The following is a 19,224-nucleotide window of genomic DNA, read 5'->3' on the forward strand; positions in this document are numbered from 1 at the left end:
TTGTTTGTGATTCTGCATGTAGACATAAAACCAACTGTGCTTGAGACCTTGGGCTCAGATCACTTGTTGCAATCAAAGGGGTGGACAAACCTAAAAGCCCACTTGCTACCCAAATGTAAACCTTGTAAATGGAACAATTCTCCAGTGTGCTCTGTGGTCTATCTGTTCTCTGTCTTGGGTTTTGAAACAGTAACCATAACATTAGAAATATACTGCTGAGCACAATTTTTATGGAAACAAATTGAGATAGATTTGTTCCAGACTCAAAAATATTTTCTCCCCTAATACTGAACCCAAAGACTTGATGATTTCTTGGCAACCTCAAGCACAAACTAGTCATCTTTTTAAAAGCTAAGGTAAGAAAAGCATCTGCCTTCCTGCCTTCCTGTTATGTGAGTTGCAATCTTCCAGTTCTCACCTTCATAGCAATAACTTTTATTTTCAAAATAAATGCTTATTGCTGTGTATAACCAATCTCTGTTTATTAGGGCACATAAACCATCTTAATTGGGCTCTCCTCCATCCTTCATTTTCCACTAGGCTTTACAGAAGTGAGTTGTTTCAGTTCATTCAGACAGTTCTGAGACTGTCAATTCTGATAATTTCGGACTAAGTGAGCAGGCCAAAATGGATGTAAATGAATCAAACTTTCAATCATATGTGATTTGAGTACACAGAGCTACACAGTTCAGTTGTAATAGAAGGTATAAGAGCTTAAAAGACCCAGAATAATTCATACTAAAATATCTTGAGGTCTTTTTCCATTTTAAAGTGAATTGAATAATTCTGTGTGGTTGAGGATTGACAGCAGAATGGAAACAGAGCAAACTGTAGAATTTTTCACCAGGTAACTGCATTAGCAGCAAAACTCATAATATAGTCTGTCAGTTGAAAAGAACATGAAGGAGCCTTCTGTTTTCTTATGAGGTGCCATATTCTCACAGTTCCTGGCCAATTATACTCAGCTACTGCTGAAATGAGGTTATTAGAAAATGCTCTCTTCCCTTGTAGCTTTTAGCAATAATGAGAGACTTCATGGATACTGACTCTTCTTATAATTTGTTTATTAGCATAGGTAAACATAATTAAAACTACTTTCAAATACTGCCTTCTAATTATAATGTGCCTATAACATAAGCTATTGTTCTATAATATCAAGACTGAATTTTAAAAATACATTCCTAAGGATTGACTATAGGTTAAACTGGTGGGCAAATGCTTTAGTGATCTTTGAAACTTTTATATTTTATAGTAATATTCTTTTTTTTTTAGATCAAAATTTCTGTGGGATAAAATGCATGCCATAAATGTTATAGACAATTATTACAAAACATGAATTTTATGCACATTTTTGTTCATGTATTTCACTTACCAGAATTAAGAGGCAACTTGAGGCCAATTTTGTGTGTTCAGGGATGGTAGAAAACACGGACAAAATCAAGCAACCAAAGACAAGGAGGAAACTGTAAAACAACAATAAAAAAGAGGTATTTGATAAGAAACTTGCCTTATCATTATAGAAAGAATAAAACACCAGACCCACTTGAATAGGCATAAGGTCAAATCATAAAAGCCATAGTAGACACTAGCCATTCTGAATATCAAAATACAGTATGATATAAGGTGTAAATGGGGCTCCTTACAATTTGATTGATGAATAAAAGTTTGCATGTGTGGGTTTGTGTGTGTGTGTGTGAGAGAGACAGAGCGCGCGTGATGCTGTGTTTAAGTGTTTACATTTAAGAATCTACAAGTTTCCAATTTAAATCTTTCCTCAAGCAGGGATCCTGAGAAAGGTCCAGAAAGTGGTCTTGTTCTCCTACTGGAGCAGACTGCAGTCACTCTTCTTTCAAAGAAGCAGAATCCACCTCATGTTTGGCAACTTTAGTAAACTGTCAGGTATTTTAAGTTACTGTTACTAGGACACTGACCCGTTGTTAGAGTCTGATACTGCTCATGGATTCTCATTTGTCCCTCTTTTATATGAATAAGAAGAATAGAAATGGGAAGAGGTGATCTACTCTGCTACCCATGCATCTCAATTTCCATGCAGTCAAACTGCCAGAGAAATGACCTCTGTGCTCTGTCTCCTCATATTATAATGATAAGAAGTGGAAGTTAGGAGCAACAATTTCTTACCTATCCATCTATAGACTTCTTTATTTCAAGAAAGGTGGAACTTGCAGAATGAAGGGATGAGTGAAGTTCCCACGGAACGTATAATAAAAGAGAAGACTCTGTTTCAAAGTCAATTTACAAGATGACAAAACAAAACACCTGAGCTACCTGCTTTGGAAAAATTTCAACTTTTACTTATTTCTGAGAAACTCATATAATAAGGTCCTTTAAAAGATCAATTTTTGTGTTCTTCTGTGTAATAGTGGAGTTAATCCTTGCCTCCCCTTGGCTTGCCCTGAAAAGTCTTACAAATCTTTCTACTACCCTTCGCTGAGAGTGCCTAAGGGCTTACAGCCAGGGATTGGCTAATATGGTCTGGGAAACAAATTCGGCTCATAACGCCTATTTTTATAAATGAAGTTTTATTGGCACACAGCCATTGCTACTCATTATGTATTGTCTGTGACTGTTTTCATGTTACAACTACAAAACTGAGTATTTGCAAAAGAGACAGTATGACCAGCAAGACAAATATTTACTATCTGGCTTTCCAGGGAATGAATTTGCTGATCCCGACTAATACCATCTATTCCTAATTTCTTTGTATCTATCTCAACAGACAACTGGAGGGGAAGCTCATAATTGCTCATATTCTGCATTATGATAATAATTACCAAAATTCACAGAACATTTCCTATAGGTTGGACACTGCACTAAACTTCCTTTACCTGCATTCTCCCACATTATCCTTACAAATTTGTGGAGTAGAATTGTCTCCAGTGTACAGATGTGAAAACTGAGAGGTAAGAATCTTTTGTAAGTAGTCCAAGGTTTTGCAGCAGGAGGGTTTGAGCACTGTGTGCAGTCAGCCTCCACGCAGAATTGCTGGATGAGCTTCAGCGTGCCTGATGAGAATGATGATCATGTTCTTGGCTCAACAAGACATTGGGGGATACCTCTCTATTGCTTTAAACCAAGAGAGAAGTAGTTGTTGTTCCATATAGAAGATGTTTCTAAGGGGAAGGATTCTACTAGTGATACAAATCTAGCACACAATGTTAATAATGTCACATGATCCTTGACTTGTACATCTAATAAATCAGGATACTTTGGATTATATATTAAATTCATCCTAAATGAACTAGAAATTGTAAACCAGTGGTCAAAATCTAGTGCATCTACATGACTACCAAACTACCAATGAGAAAATAAATCATTAAGGTGGTTGGGAGAAAGATGTGGCATCTAATAAGGATGATGACAGAGGTTTCCTCTCAAATGAGTGAACATTATCTGGATATGCTCCTTGAATCCAGTTTTACAAAAAAAAAAAAAAAAAAAAAAAAAAACATTAGGAAAAGTGAGCTCGTGATTGTTTAATCACAAAATATCAACCTTCTCCAAGAGATCTCAGTTGTAGGCTCATAATCTCTTAGGTCTGTATCTAAAACAGAACTTTTTGCTAGTTCCTTCTTCACTTCACTTACATTTGGATCTGTTTAGTCTTTTTTCATTATGTCACCATTTTTTTCTCATTTTCTTTTTTCAATTAATACTAACTTCATTTCTAATGAGAGTAGTTTCTGTACTAGCATTCTGTCATTGCTACAGAGATCCATCTGAAGACTGAAAGACAAAGACCGCTGTTGCTCTGGTTGCCCAAGAAGCTATGAATGGACAAATATGTTCATTAATTTATCCCTTTCTCTCCCTTCCTTCCACCACCTTCAACCAGTTATCCATTCAGTAAATACTGATTAGGCATATAATGCTAGTCTGAGTGATGATTGCAATGTCAGGGAAAGTACAGGGGATAACAGGAGCAAGAATAGATGACAGATTAGGCAGGACTGGCTGCTGCTGGATTTGTGAATTCCTATGCAAAATAAAAATATGTGGATTTTGGTAAAAATTTATTAATAATTTTATGATATAAACAACAGAGCATGAATCCAACTTTAGCACCCTTTAAAGTGTGGGACTCCATGGGACTATACAAACTGCACACCCATGAAACCAGAACTGAGGTTAGGGAAGACTTCTTGGAGAAAATTCTGGACAAACTGAATCCTGAAGGTCTAGCAGGAGTTAGTTAGGAGAATGGTTGGGAAGAAGGAGTACTCTAGTTCATGAGACCATGTGCATCAAGGTCAGATGCAAGCAAAAAATCACCAGAATTTACTAATTAATCAATAAATTAGAGTTAGTGAATGTCCGTTAACTTATTTTATGATACATGAAAAGCATCAGACAGATCAGTAATGCAAATCCATTTTTTTTTTTTTTTTTTTTGCACAGAGCTCATTTCAGTTCAACTGAAAACATGTATTGAATTCTCTCCTTATTGTGAAAGACACTATGCCAAGCATCACAGGGGTACAAAGATAAATTAAGCAGCACTACACTTAGGAACTGTATATCTAGTGAGATGGACAAGGTGAGCATATTGGATCATAACAAGAGACAGAGGCAGATAAGCACTAAGAAAAATGCTTCAGAGACTGAAAGAAGGAAGGGATTTTACTCAACTGGGAAAGGTAGCAAAGATAGCAGCACACTCAGAAAGTTTCCCAAAAAAGGTGGTGTTTTAGATGGTCTTTGAAGTATAGGATTTCAATATGAGAGGTTTTTTGGAAAAACACATTCCAAAGTAGGGTACAATATGAAAAAGGCAGCAAGCCAGAAAACAAATGAGAGGCTTGTAGAGCAAGGTCTTTATCTAGTTCAGTAGACAATGGGAACCATTGAATAAATTTTGACAGAGTATTAATATCATTAGGGTTTCTAATGAGAGGAAACTCTCCCCAACATGGCTCCAGACTCCATTTCAGCTGCCTATTTCACCCTGCACTGCAAGCTTGATTACTTTGTTCCATGAAACAGGGAGCAAATATTTTGCCTTATTTGTTTTCTGGCTTGCTGCCTTTCTCTATTGTACCTTCTTTCTGGAATGTGTGTCTCCAGAAACTTCTCTTGAGGAAATCTACCCCTACATGAGCAAAGTGGACATGAGAATAGAACAGAGGCAGCTTGGAGGGTTTCTGCGAGCTGGTGAGTGGAGATTGGGAAGGGGAATGAGAACTTGCAGGTTTCCGTATGTAGTTATTGGTGATGCTCCTAATAAGTTAGGAGGAGAAAAATCAGTAAAGTCAGGAGAAGAAACTGATTTTGGGGACAAAATGACAAACCCAAGTTTAGACATCCATATGGAAATGTCAATCAGAATCTTAGGTACTGAGTTAGGAGGAATGTACATATATTTTTTCCCCAAAGGAAGTAAATGTGTAAAACATACTGTACTGAGAACAGTACAGACCAAACATATAAGGTTTTGGTAAATAAGCATAAAGCATATTTGAGGACTACTTTCTGAACTTGGTGAATGACATCATACAGAAAAACAGCTCATTTTGCTATGAGCTCTTGGTAGCATTGTCAGAAGCAGACTTTTTGACTTCAGAAAGCACTGATTTGACACAGTGACCCCTTTGAGGTGACAATCAGACATGCAGTGCTCATTGGTAGTGACATGGTGTATTACTGGGATGTGAGTATGCCTCTACTAACATCATGGATTCTGAAGGTCTCATGCATATGTGTATGTATGTGCATGCTAGTGACCTGCCATCACCCTGCTGCATCTCTCTAGTGGCTGAATACAAGTGGGAACAGTGGCAAGAGTCTCAGGACTTAGGGTGTCTTATGTTGGGTTAACAGGTCTCCAAGGAACTGGTGCATAGAACTTAAGAGTGTTGTGAACATGGGTTGGAAAACCATGACTTTTTCTTGTACTAACCATGGTCACAAATCCTAATAGTATTAGTAGTACTTGTGACTTTGTCACTGATAGAAATTAAATATTTTTATATCTCATTTAACAGTGTGGATAAAATCATAATTTTTCCTACTGAATAGTGATTTGGCTCATCATTATTTTGAGATTACTGTAGTCATTAGACTTCCTGCTAGGGGCTATTTTTAATGCAGTTAGAAAGAAGGATATGCTCTACCATGTAACAAATTTAATATTTCAATGATAAATTTCAAAATAAAAATTTCTTATGTGATCACATGTATTTTATGCATTTAAAAACATTATTCTACCTGGCGTGGTGGTGCATACCTGTAATCTCAGTTACTCAGGAGCTGAGGCAGGGGGGTCACAATTTAGTCAAACTCTTCCTCAAAATAAAAATGAAGAAGGATTGAAGATGTGGTTCAATGGTTATACACCCTTGGGTTCAATCCCTAATACCACCAGAAACAAACAAACAAACAAACAAATAAATAAATACAGCATTATTCTGAGAGATGGTTCATAGGCTTTACCAGACGGCTGAAGGTCTGTGGCACACACAGCAAAGGTAAGATGCTTTGGTGGAGTATTAGGAAGTCAGTGTTGGAAGTTAGAAGATGGGCAATTTTGATAGCCATCAATAATTTACCCAGGAAAGTTTTATGATCAGTGTTTTAAATGTAGCTATTTTATCTTTTATACATAAATCCTAAGGTATTAGATGATGTATATTCTTTCAAAGTCATTCTGTAACAGTTATTGGCCTTTATTTTACCTAAAGTATTCATTCATATTTTGTTTCTGAAGACATTCACTTTGATCCAAACCTTCTTTGGAAGGTACTGTCTGTTGCAAGAAGAAGAGAAGCCCATATCCAAAAAAAAAAAATAAAAAAATTACCAGTTCAGAGGTGATATTTAGTCAAGAAAACCATCATCAACTTTCTTGTGGGTTAATTAAGAATCAGTCAGGTTCAATTTTGTAAGAAGTTTGACTTGGAAAGATCACTGGTTCTTGTGGATCAGAAGATGTCTATCTTCCAAAGCTTGTGCCTCAAGCACAGATTCACTTAGCTAGAATTAAAATGTCTTGAAAATAGAGCATTAGGAAAAGCTCTGGTGATGCTTCATTAAATGAATTGTGGCAAGTTTCATTGTTGTCATTCACATAAACTCACAACTCAGCCATCTTCAAATAATTGTGAATGATGCAATGAAGAAAGAAGAGATAGAGCTGATATTTAAAGTGACCATCCTCAGGTACAATCACAAGACTGGAAAGTTACACTTCATGTAGGTATGATATGTCAAAATACATTCTGTCTGAATAACCAAAGTGAACAAATAAAAAAAATTAAGTGATCATCCCACTGAGCTTAACTAGAAGTACCCATACATTTCTACCCAGAAGATGCTCTCTGCAGTATTTTGGCGAACTGTAAGTTTTGCATGACACAACTGTAAGTCAGTTATACATATTGAGAGGAGGGGAGATCTTGAGTGTCTTCAAAGGAATGAAATCATGGTATTAAAATAAAGGATACTAATAAGAAGTAGATATAGAATCTTTGAAGAAAACAAGTCTTTTTTTTTTTTTTTTTTTCAGTGCTGGGCATTGAACCTAGGGCCTGGCACATGTTAGCACATACTCTACCAGTGAGCTACATTTCCACCCCATGCAGAAAATGATTCTTTAGAAATAACTTCCAAAAGAAATTCAGCCTGGCCTCTGACTTTTCATAAATTTCCAAGTATTGCTTTGATCAAGTATGCACTTTAGAACATTTGATGGGAGACCTTGCTAGTGTACCACAAATTTTGCCAGCTGGAGTTGGTGTTATGCATGCTGGTGTTGGTGACCAAAGTGATCTGCTGACAGACATGCACTGGCCTGGAAGACACCCTATCTGATGAAATAAAAAGTTCATCATCAGAGGAAAGGGCTTCCTGTGTCCTAAATTTATCTATCTTTCTAAACTTGGTAGTTTGTAAATGTCCTTACTGAGTAACTTTTCTATAAGATAAGTGCATTTTACACCTGAAATCTATTCACAGCACACCCCAGCTTCCATCGCAAAGCAATAAAAATTTAGCACGACATTTTTTTGGCATCTTCAACAGTGATTTAGAATATTTGACTGGAAATGCTGTACAATTCTGCTTAAGTACAATGAACCCTAAATATTAATAAAGACCCTACTCAATAAAAATTATCAGTGAAGTCTTTGTGAAGTTTTAAAAATAGGGTCACCAGCTGACAGTTTTAAAAAAATGAAATGTTGCATTTTAGATGTGGTGTTAAGGGGAAATTAGAAGGTGTGGGAATTGGCAGTTTTCACTTACTCAGTGTGTTTCTGTGGAAGACAAGGCTAAAGTAACTGAGCTAAAACATGGCAAGAAAATCCTTAAGCAGTAGGAGAGGCTTCCCTCTGATTGCAATTGGACTCTGCTGACACCAGCTTAGGACATGGTCTGCCAGGTTCCTATTCCAGGATCAGGGAAGCTACAGGATAGATTTATTTCTGACTGAGTCTCCCTTTTCAAGACAGGAATTATTTTAAAAACATCACAGATAGTCAGTTGAACAGTTTCTCTTTGAATCTTTCCAGTGTCTAGAACCCTCCTACCACTTTAAGGCAGCACAGGGCTGCTACAGACAGCTGTACTGTTGGAAGGCTATTTTCTCCTCTGAGTCAACTGTCCTTATCTGGGACCTTACTCACTGGCCCTCCGTCAGGCTTTGAACCACAGAGGACATATTCTCCCACCTCCCTAAGATAGTTCTTCAGATAAATGACGTTCGTTTTTATCATGGCTTTCCCATCAGTCTTCAGATAAAATATACCAAGCCTAGTTTGTTGTCTGCTTTGCCTCTGAAACAATGTCCAGGTCTGTCACTCTCCTTGTCACTGCTCTTCAAGTCTGCCCAGTTTGTTATTGTATCCTTCCAAGTGAGACTCAGACCCATCATCATCCTCCAGTGTAAGCAAAAGATTTGGCATTTAATCACCAACATAAAATAGCTGCACTGTTGATTCTTGCCAGGAAACACAAGTTCAAACTTTCCACTGCCCAACTAATAGCAAAAGTTTGGTTTCAAAAAAGGACTATCTCCAGCATATGCAGTCACTTATTTTCTTTACTTTTCCTACTGCACCACAAGACCTGGAGCAAACCTGAGCACTGGGCCTCCCTACCTTGGTCTCTAAAGTAATTATCTCCACAAACTGTCTTTGATTCCTGCTATTTTTTCAGTGCTATGACAGTGTTCTGCTATTGAGTTACACCCCAGCTCTCTGCTACTACCTTGAGAAGGAGGGAGTATTCAGCCAACTCATTCGACTTTAAGAGCTTCTCAGTATTTCACTATGTATTTACTGACTGAGGCCTCCATGGGGAATTCGTCAGTATTTTATCGAAAGAAAAATTTGTGTCATGTCGCTTCAGGAAGAAAATGAAGTTTTAGTGTGAAACAGTAATCTTTAACATTTTGTTTCCTTGCCTGGGTTGTTAGGAAGCTCAGAGGTGACTCTGATCCATGTTAATGATGACTCGAATCCATTACTAACACAGTTGTATGAGTTCATGGTGAACTTCATTCTTGACTTCTTTTTATTAGTCTATCATTACCTTATCTTCCCTGTATTGTATTAGTCATAAATATTTAGAGACACCGTGGAGGGCACTGGGAACTCAGACATTGTCTGTATTCTGATAGGGTTTTCAGTACCTTTGATTATTTTATCCATTTGTTATATATATATATATATATATATATATATAGTTAATATCCTCAAATTTTTTTCTATGATACAGAGTATACAGGATATGCTTGACTGAATGACCAAGCACAAAAGCAATAAAGATATGCTTTTGTTTATCACTACTCTTCCTTGAGAGTATTAATGCAGCTTAAAGTTGCATTCTTTTAAAAGAATCAAATGACACCTTTGGGTTGATTTAAAAAAATTGTTTTTTAGTTGTTGATAGACCTTTATTTTATTCATTTATTTATATGTGGTCTGAGAATTGAACCCAGTGCCTCACACATGCTAGGTAAGTGCTCTACCACTGAGCCACAACCCTACCCCCTTTGGGTCAATTTTAAAGTAAACTAAAATGAACTGATTTTGCTTACTTAGATTTCTGAAAAATCTTATATTTATTACTTTTATGTATTATTATGCTTATTATTTTATTCCTAGCATGAATTACCAACTTCCTACTCTAAGAACCTCCAAATGTCCTGTACTTGTCTTCAGGATTTTTCTTGTGGTATGTCTCTGGAGAAGTTGTACTAGGTATGTATTCTCAGGACTACCGTCATTCCTGCCTAATTTTTTCTTTTTACCCCTCAAGGATGCTATCAAACATTTCCAGTACTTTTCTGAAATGAAGATGTTTCACTTACTCTGTAGCCCTAATATAGCAAATCTGATAAACCTATTCAAATAAGAAACAAACATCACTTAATGTTTCTTGCTTTTGGCAAACTTGTATAGCTTTTTAGTAACTACATTGTTTGCTTACATTTATTATAAACCATTGGCTTAATATTCTGTCTGAAATATTTCTAGGAATTGTTATTGAGCTTACCAGTATACAAAGTCCAGAACTCCCTATTGTACTGTTTTTTGACAATCAGTATATTTTCTTCTCTTTGATCATTTGGCAGCCATTACATTTTTCAAGATTAATTAATGTCTGTTAATAACAGTTCTTCAATTTTATCTATAAATACTTCAGTGCCTTATAATGTAATAAATGTAGGTTCAGAGATATAAACTTGTTAGGTCAAGAGTTTGCATATATTATATTTTCATTTTCTCTTAATCACATTTAAAAATATAAACCCCTTTCAGTTTGAAAATCATGCTTTTTGATGGAAAAGAAGGAATGGGTTTAAACAGCTCTGATTGCTCTGTGTAATTGTAACAATATTTACTCTTGAAGTAGAATCACTTATCATTTCTTCTCTAATCCTGTTTTCTGTTTTTAAGAAAAAGAGATTTTTGAGGTAAGTGTTTTGTGGTTTACCTGGCTCATAGCCCATCTGAAATTGTTCTTGACAATTGTGGTTTTTTTTTTTTTTTTTTTTTTTTTATAACAAATATGTTCTTGGTTAAAAGAGCTTCCAATTTCTATTTAAAAATACAGAGAAAAAAATCTGAGTATCTGAGTTCTTTGGAGAATTTCTGGGTAAGACTGGTTTATTTCTATGTTCCTTCTTTCCAGTTCCTCTTGTTAGTTTCTGTCCAGGGTTTCAAATCTCTTGTTTTTGCTTTTTTTTTTTTTTTTTTAAATGTTTTCCTAACCTCTTTATTTCTTTATCTCTGTGCTTATTCTGTCCATATCAGTCTATGTTCTTGAGAAGAGTTCTTGGGATGGGTGTGTGGGTGTCTGTCACTAGTCTGAGCTTCTTGAAGACACTCAGTCTGAATGAATTGAATGGGAAGTGACCATTCAAAATTAAATTGATCACACAGTTTATGCATGTAATGAAACATCACAAGTTGCACCATTAAAAGTATATATTTTGTGGTTTTATGAATCAATTAAAAATGTCTAATTTAAAAATTAAACTGAAAATCCCGTTTTATGATAAGGATATTTTTTTCCTTGTGAGGCAAGTGCTTCACCACTCACTGAACTACATTCCAGCCCCCAGTTTTGTTTTTTTTTAAAAGCACATTCTCATTCTGCAAGATGGCTGAATGCAACGATTAGGAATGGTCTTGTTGACTAGAACAATACAACAGAACTATTTCTTAAAGGGCCTGAGGTCTGCAGTTTAGAAATCGATCTCTTGCCTTTGCAAGCGCTCTGTTTTGGTGCCCTTTCCCAGAAATGTAACTGATGTTGAAAACCAATGCATATTGTTCAGAGATAATTAACTTAAAATGAAAAGTCTTTCCTATTGTCATGTATTAAATGCAAGCAACAGTAAAACAGTCTGCTTGCTGTTACATATTCTTCTTACCCCGTTTTGTATTTCTCTGAGCACATAGTACCATTTGGAATTACACATGTAATTGCGCAGGTAAGCTCTAGGAGAGCAGGGACTTTGTCTCTCTTTTTTAATCACCTTACTTCCAGTATCAAGAACAAGACCTGGTACAGGTACTAGTTAATTCACTTATTCATGTAACATGTATTATTCAGTAGCTATTATGTACCAGGCAATGTTCTAGATGCTAAAGTTCTAGTAGTGAATAAAGTTAACAAAATCCCTGCCCTTACAGAACCTGCATTCTAGCAGGAGAGGTAGGACATAAATAATGTAAATAAATAATATGTATGCTGTGTTAGAGAGTGATAACTGTGAAGGAGGGGGAAGTGCAGCAGGGAAGGATAAGATGCAGAAGTGGACAGAGTTGAAAATTTGGATAGAGTGGTTATCTCACCAAAAAGGTGACATTTATTGAATTTCAAAACTGAGGTCCAATTAATCTATGAAGTCAAAGCACTGGTGCATTTGGAGCTCAACCTGCATAGGTCTTGCATATCCTGCTCCTCAAGGGACTGCCTTTATCATGTGAATTCTTTGTTTGAAAACTTGTGGCCCACCTCTGTTGCTTTCTTACCCAAACTTTTTTCTTTGGAGTTTAAGATCTGCTCAAGAACATTAATTCTTCCATTTCTTCTGAGTAGACCCTCTGGGCAGGCCTGTTTCTTTTCTATTTTCTGTGCTATATCATGCTGGTACATATAATGCAATGTAATTATGGAAGTTCATGATTCTGTGTGCTGCATCCCCTGCCTGCAGTCACATCAGCAAGTCAGATGTCAGCTGATCCCCACACGGCAGCTCTGTCTGTTGCACGTGCACACAGCCTCCTCACTGTGCTCCTTGCCTCTCCTGACGTATTTCAAGGAAAAAATGAGAGGGCATCAAATTGATAACCCTGTCTTAACATAGTAGATACCAAATGGAGTGAAAAATGCTAATTGATACATAATCCTTACAAGTTTTCATTAACACAGGTCATAATTATGACAATGAATTAAATGGAGATATCATTTAGAATCTCTGTAAAGCAAGACATTTAAAAATGTGAAATATGAAACAAGCCTAGCAAGATCAGAGATGCTCAGATAATGACTTGGTCTAAGCAAAGCTGCATGAAGAATGACGTCATGACAGCTGTATTTGTGTGTGCTGAAGTGCTGAAGGCTGGCTTGTCCTATCTTCTCTATATGTAACAGCTTGGGTGAGCTAGACCTGCATTTAGCCTCTCCTGACTATAGGTCCTGAGAAACTATTTGAGCTGCCCTAACTGAAGCTGCTTGGTGGCAGCCATTAGGTGGGAATGAGCCTTGGTTAAACTGACCAGGCAGAGATTCCAATTCATCATTAAAATGACCCCTAGTAATTCTGCTGACTTAGGCTGCTATGCTAATGAACTGATAATCTGCCCATCGAGGTGAGAAAGGGGCTGCCTCAGAGCAACTAGGCTAATTATGCCATGAACGAAATAAAAGTGAGGGTGAGGAAGAGACATTTGTAGAATCTTTGTGTTTCCATTAAAGTCACCTTCTGAAGAGATTAATGTCAATGCCAACACCATAGAAAATAATCCAGTCTGATAGTTTTGATAATATGAATCTCTGCGGATTAAATTTTCCATACTTTGTTTTTAAGGGTCTGTGTATGCCTGAAAGTAAGCCATAGTAAGTGTTGAAAACATGTTAAAAGATGTTTGCCCATAGTTGTCTAGCCTGAATCATTTTTCCTTAAAAAGGGTTGGAAATTTGTTAGAAAAATAACGTCTTCATCGTTGTAATTTTTTAATGACTATATGATAACCATATATTATCTGGAAATTAAAATTCTAAAGTACATTTATTTAAATAGAATTGGAAACAAAAGTAAAAGGTGTTAAAGTAGGCTTAATGTTATTTTTACCTGGGAAAAAGCTATTTTAGGGTGCTATATTTGGTAATAAAAATCAATTATGAATTTGGTTACTGCCAACTGATTAGATCCTTATAATCCACATGCTTTAATCCACATTTTCCTCAAAAGGTTTTCTGGGAGTATTCAAAACTCATGGAAAATCTCAGTGCAGCTCTGTTATGCATATATATAAAAAAATCCTCTCATGAAATGGGAGTATTTTAAAGCTGATGAAAAGCAAGAACTTGTAACAGGAGCAAGCCAGGTTAAGCTATGTATATGGCCTATGGAGTGTGGAATTGCTACTGATTTTCTTCACTTTCTTTGGTCTACAGAAATAAAGTAGTAAAGTGACTAAAACAGCAGAAAACAAAATCTTGAGGAGTTAAAGTGCTGTTGGCAGAAGACTTTATGATGTGGTACATCAGGAAAAAATAAATCCAGCAGACAGATGTCTCCAGAGAGTAATAACCATAAACTCTGTAACTACTACACATGTCAGAACCTGCCCATGGAATAGAGATGGTAGATGGTTTTCTTGGGACTGACCTACCATGGCACCTGTTGATCTCAGTGACCAGAGCTGAAAGGAAGCTGAAAGTCAGCTTTCGTGTGTAGAGTCACTGAAGTATTTTGTAGACCAGAGAAACCAGCAAGCAATGACAGGCACTAGACAACACATACTTCCTCTGTCCAAAAATATATTCACGGTCAGCTTAAAAACTAGATACTCCTTGGAGGTCTGGTAGGTAGGAAAAAGGGTGAGTTTTCTCCTGCTGCTGTTACAGTGATAGACACCAAGAAATCCCTGTTCCCTTTTTGTTCACCAAAATATTGAAGTTGGTGATTCCATGTTAAAAAAGAGAAGCAAAGTGTAGCGCTATCTTACACTTTACCATTCACTGAAAATTCTAGATGTGCTTAAATGTTTTTTTTTTTTAATTATTGTTTCACATGCATTGTTGAAACTAGAACATATTAAGTATGATAGAAGATGTAAAAGTAGAAAGTGCTAATTGTCTGGATATTTTGCTCCAAATTTTCAGTTTTCATGAGTGCTTATTTTTCTATTTTCATTAATTTTTCTATCTTTAAATGGAAACATAAGTCGGTTTTCTTATCAATAGCTTCCAGGGATGCACTAAGTATACCTTAATGTCTCCATTAGTTAAAAATTCAGTTTTTTTTGGGGGGGGGGTGGTTCTCTGCTATCTTTGCTTTTAATCAGAAAGTTGTGGCAGAAAGACCCTGCTGTTGAAGAACCATAAATAGTTTCTGATTCCTGGGTCCTTCCAAAATGCACGCGAATGGCAAAGACCCAGAAATATAGCCTGTATAACCCAGGGGGGAAAATGTGTTATTTTCCACTTCTTGCTGTAAGAGTCTGGGTTATGTCTTTTCTCACTAGTTACTAACATCTGTAAGAGGAGAAAGGGAAGGAGAAAGATTCACAGCAGGTGAGGGCAATTTTTTTTCTGTAAAGGACTAGACAGTAAATATTTCAGGCTTTGTGAGCTGTATAGTCTCTCTTACAGTAACTCATCCCTGTAGTTATAGTGCAAAACCAGCCCCATAGCTTGTAAATGAATAGGTGTGACTGTGTTCTATTAAGACTTTATTTATGAAAACAGGTGGAGGACCAGATTTGGTTCAATGCTGTAATTTGCCAGTTCTTGGTTTTAGAGTATTATAAAGGGCAAAAACACGATTTCCACTTTCATCTGGTAAGACATTGGTTATTCTGCTTTATAGTTCATTTATTTCCCTGAAAGACATTTGAGTGTGTATTTCTTCCTACTTAAGTCCTGTGAAAAAGAATCCAGCAAGAATATATTCTTTTATCTTGCCATTTATTGTGGATTTAAAGATAATCATTCAAAAATAAAATATAGGGGAAATGTATGTTATATTTTGTCTTTAAATTAAAAAAAAATAACCAAAGGACAAATAACAGCAGGTTGAGAGATGTCATGTATTTGGAAATATCTCTGGTAGGACTAAAGTTCCCATTCTTTTCCGTTTTGTCATTTTTATTAGACAAAATGATTTTGAGTTGATCCGAGGAGTAGTTGGTCTTTGTCTTCTTTGTTTAGTGCTGCTTGGTAGAAAAACATCTTTGAAAAGCAATAGGAATCTATGACAAATCCATAGCCACATCATAGTGAATGGGGAAATGCTGAAAACATTTCCTCTAAAATCAGGAACGAGACAAAGATGTCCACTCTCACCATTCCTATTCAGTATAGTACTTGAAAGTTAAGCCAGAGCAATTAAGAAAGAGAGGAAATAAAAGGGGATATAAGTAGGAAAGGAAGAAGGCAAATGATCATTATTTGCAGATCATATGATCCTGTACTTAAAAGACGCCCCCCCCCAAAAAAAAAAAACCAGCTCCACCAAAATTCTTCTAGAGCTGATAACAAATTCAGCAAAGTAGCAGGATACAAGATCAACATACTACAACCAATAGCTTTTCTATACGGAAATAACGAATCCACTCAAAAAGCATACAGGAAAACAATTTCATTTATAACAGCATCAAACAAACAAACAAAATACTTAGGAATAAAGCTAACCTAGTGAAAGAACTCTACAACAAAAATTATAGGGCACTGAATAAGACACGGTAAGATGGAAAGACCTCACATGTTCTTGAATAGGCAGAATTAACTAATTAAATAATTTAAATGATCATATTTCCAAAAGTAATATACAGATTCACTGCAACCACCTGCGCCCCCCACAAAATACTAAGGTCATTATTCACAGAACTAGAAATGAAGTCTTAAAATTCCTGGGAAAATAAAAGACTCAGGATAGCCAAAGGAATTCTTTTAGGAGCCCGGATAGAGGTATTACAATACATAGTCTCACATTATACTACAAAGCTATAGTAGCAAAAACTGCATGGTACTGGCATAAAATCAGTGGACATAAGACCAATGGAATAGAAGACTCAGAGAAAACCCCACAAAACATACAAAGTTCTGATCTTTGACAAAGATGCCAGAAACATTTGTTGGAGAAAAGACAGTCTTTTAAACAAATGGTAGTGGGAAAACAGGATATCCATATGTAGAAGAATGAAACCAAACCCCTCTCACTCTGCAAAAACATCAACTCAAAATGGGTCAAAGACCTAGGAATTAGCTGAAACTGCTAGAATAAAACACAGAGTCAATACTCCAACATATAGACATACATTTCAACTTCCTCAATAAAACTCCTAAAGCCTAGGATGCAAAAACAAGGGTTAATACATGAGATGGCATCAAATTAAAAACCTGCATAGCAAAGGGAACAATTAAGAGCATGAAGATAGAGAGCCTATGGAATGAAAGAAAATCTTTACCACCTTGTCCTTTGACAGAGGATTAATATCCAGAAAATATAAAGAACTCAAAAAACTTAACACCAAAATTAAACAACAACAACAAAAAACCCTAACAAACAACCCAATCAATAAATGGGAAACTAGAGAATGCAGACATTTCACAAGAGAAGAAATACAAATGGATAACAAATATATGAAAAAATGTTCAACACTTTTAGCCATCAGGAAAATGCAAATCAAAACTACACTGAGATTTTATCTCACTTCAGTTAGAATGGCATCCATTAAAAACGCAAAAAATAATAAAGACCGGTGAGGATGTGGGAAAAAAGGAACACATACTATTGGTGGAACTGTAAATTAGTACAAACAATATGTAGGTTCCTTGAAAAACTAGAAATGGAACCACTGAATGACCCAGTTATAACACTACTTTGTATTTATCTTAGAGAATTAGCATACTATAGTGAAACATACATACCTATGTTTATAGCAGCACAATTCACAATAGCCAGCTTACGGCACCAAACTAGGTTTTCATCAGTAGTTGAATGGATAAAGAAAGTGTGGTGTATATACACAGTGGAGTTTTACTCAACCATAAAGAAGAATGAAATTATTGGGTTCACAGGAAAATGGATGGAACTGGAGAACATCCTGATCAGTGAGATAAGCCAGACTCAATGTCAAGGGCTGTATGTTTTCTCTCATATGCAGTAGATAGGAAAAGGAAAGAAAGGGGTGGGGGGGGGGAGAGAGAGAGAGAGAGAGAGAGAGAGAGAGAGAGAGAGAGAGAGAGAGAGAGGAGAAGAAAGGAGAAGAAAGAAAAAGAAAGAAAGAAAACAAAGAAAGAAAGAAAGAAAGAAAAGAAAAAAAAAAATTAAAGACAAGTAAAACCCACAGAGTAGAGAAAGGGGATTTGGAAGCGAGGAGAGGAGGGGAATGGGCTATATGGGGAACTGAAACAGAACAATTTATGCAAGTACAAATATATCACAATGAATCATATTATTATGTAAAACTAAAATGCACCAATAATTTTTTTAAAAGAAAGAACAAAAAGGGAAAGAAGGAAGAAAGAAAAGCAATAGTAAATTAAGAAGGTACTACTATCTGTAATGAGTAGGTAACTTCTGTATCACTGTAAAATTCTAAGTGCTTGAAAAATTTTCCAGAGCATCTTTTTCCATGAAGTTTGGTAAGAAAACAATTCAATATTCTCCAGTTTCAAAACAATTTTTCATAACAGTTTAGTCTTTTTTAAGGATTTCTACAAAATGTGTTGTCTCCAGTTGAAAATGCAAGGCTTTAACACACACACACACACACACACACACAGACACACACAGACACACATTCATACTTTTAAAATGCTTCTGAGAATAACTTTCCAACATTCAATGCTTGAAAAAAAAATTCATGGCATCTCTGAAAAAGTACTATTGACCTCAAGTTTTTTTTTTTTTTTCCCCCATGACTTTCTTTTTTTATAGCCATCTTAGGTTCACACCAAAATTGAGAGGGAGGTATAAAGATTTCCCATGACCTCAAAGTTTTAGAATTTTCTTTTAACTGAGTAACATAAAAAATTTTAAAGATAAAGAACTATTTTACTTGTTAAAAAACTTATAACCCTATCAATACGATATGACTTTGGTAACCAGTACCCTATCACTAAGAAGCTATTAACTGAGGGACACATATTGCAAAAAGTAGGAAAAATTTTTCAACCCATTGGGGGCATTTGTGAGAGAACAAATAAGTGTTCTTACTGTCTTCCGTTAGAGTACTTCTTTTTTATTTTTATTTTTGGTATTGGGGACATAACCTGGGGGTGATTTACCACTTTAAAAAAAAGTTCTTTTTTAGATGTTGACAGACCTTTGTTTTACTCATTTATTTATACGTGGTGCTGAGGAATTGAACCCAGTGCCTCACACATGATAGGCAAGCACTCTACCACTGAGCCAAGTTTCAGATAGGATCTCAAGTTGCTGAGGGTCTCACTAAGTGGCTGAGGCTGGCCTCGGATCCTCCTGCTTTAACCTCCCATGTCATTCTGTGTGTGCCACCATGCCTG

General features: G+C 36.1%; 1 protein-coding gene across 4 annotated transcripts in view; it reads right to left on the minus strand.

The window, feature by feature from the left end:
* Window positions 1-19,224, minus strand: part of KCNQ5 (potassium voltage-gated channel subfamily Q member 5) — a 519,052-nt gene that overhangs the window by 161,837 nt on the left and 337,991 nt on the right. For all 4 annotated transcript variants that reach the window (XM_079146517.1, XM_079146514.1, XM_079146515.1 and 1 more), the window contains exon 2: window positions 1,373-1,463. In XM_079146517.1, coding sequence (XP_079002643.1) covers window positions 1,373-1,463 — 91 coding nt within the window. The remainder of the gene's footprint in view (window positions 1-1,372; window positions 1,464-19,224) is intronic.

This window comes from Sciurus vulgaris (genome assembly GCF_902686455.1).
Source record: "Sciurus vulgaris genome assembly, chromosome: 7".
Lineage (NCBI taxonomy): Eukaryota > Metazoa > Chordata > Mammalia > Rodentia > Sciuridae > Sciurus > Sciurus vulgaris.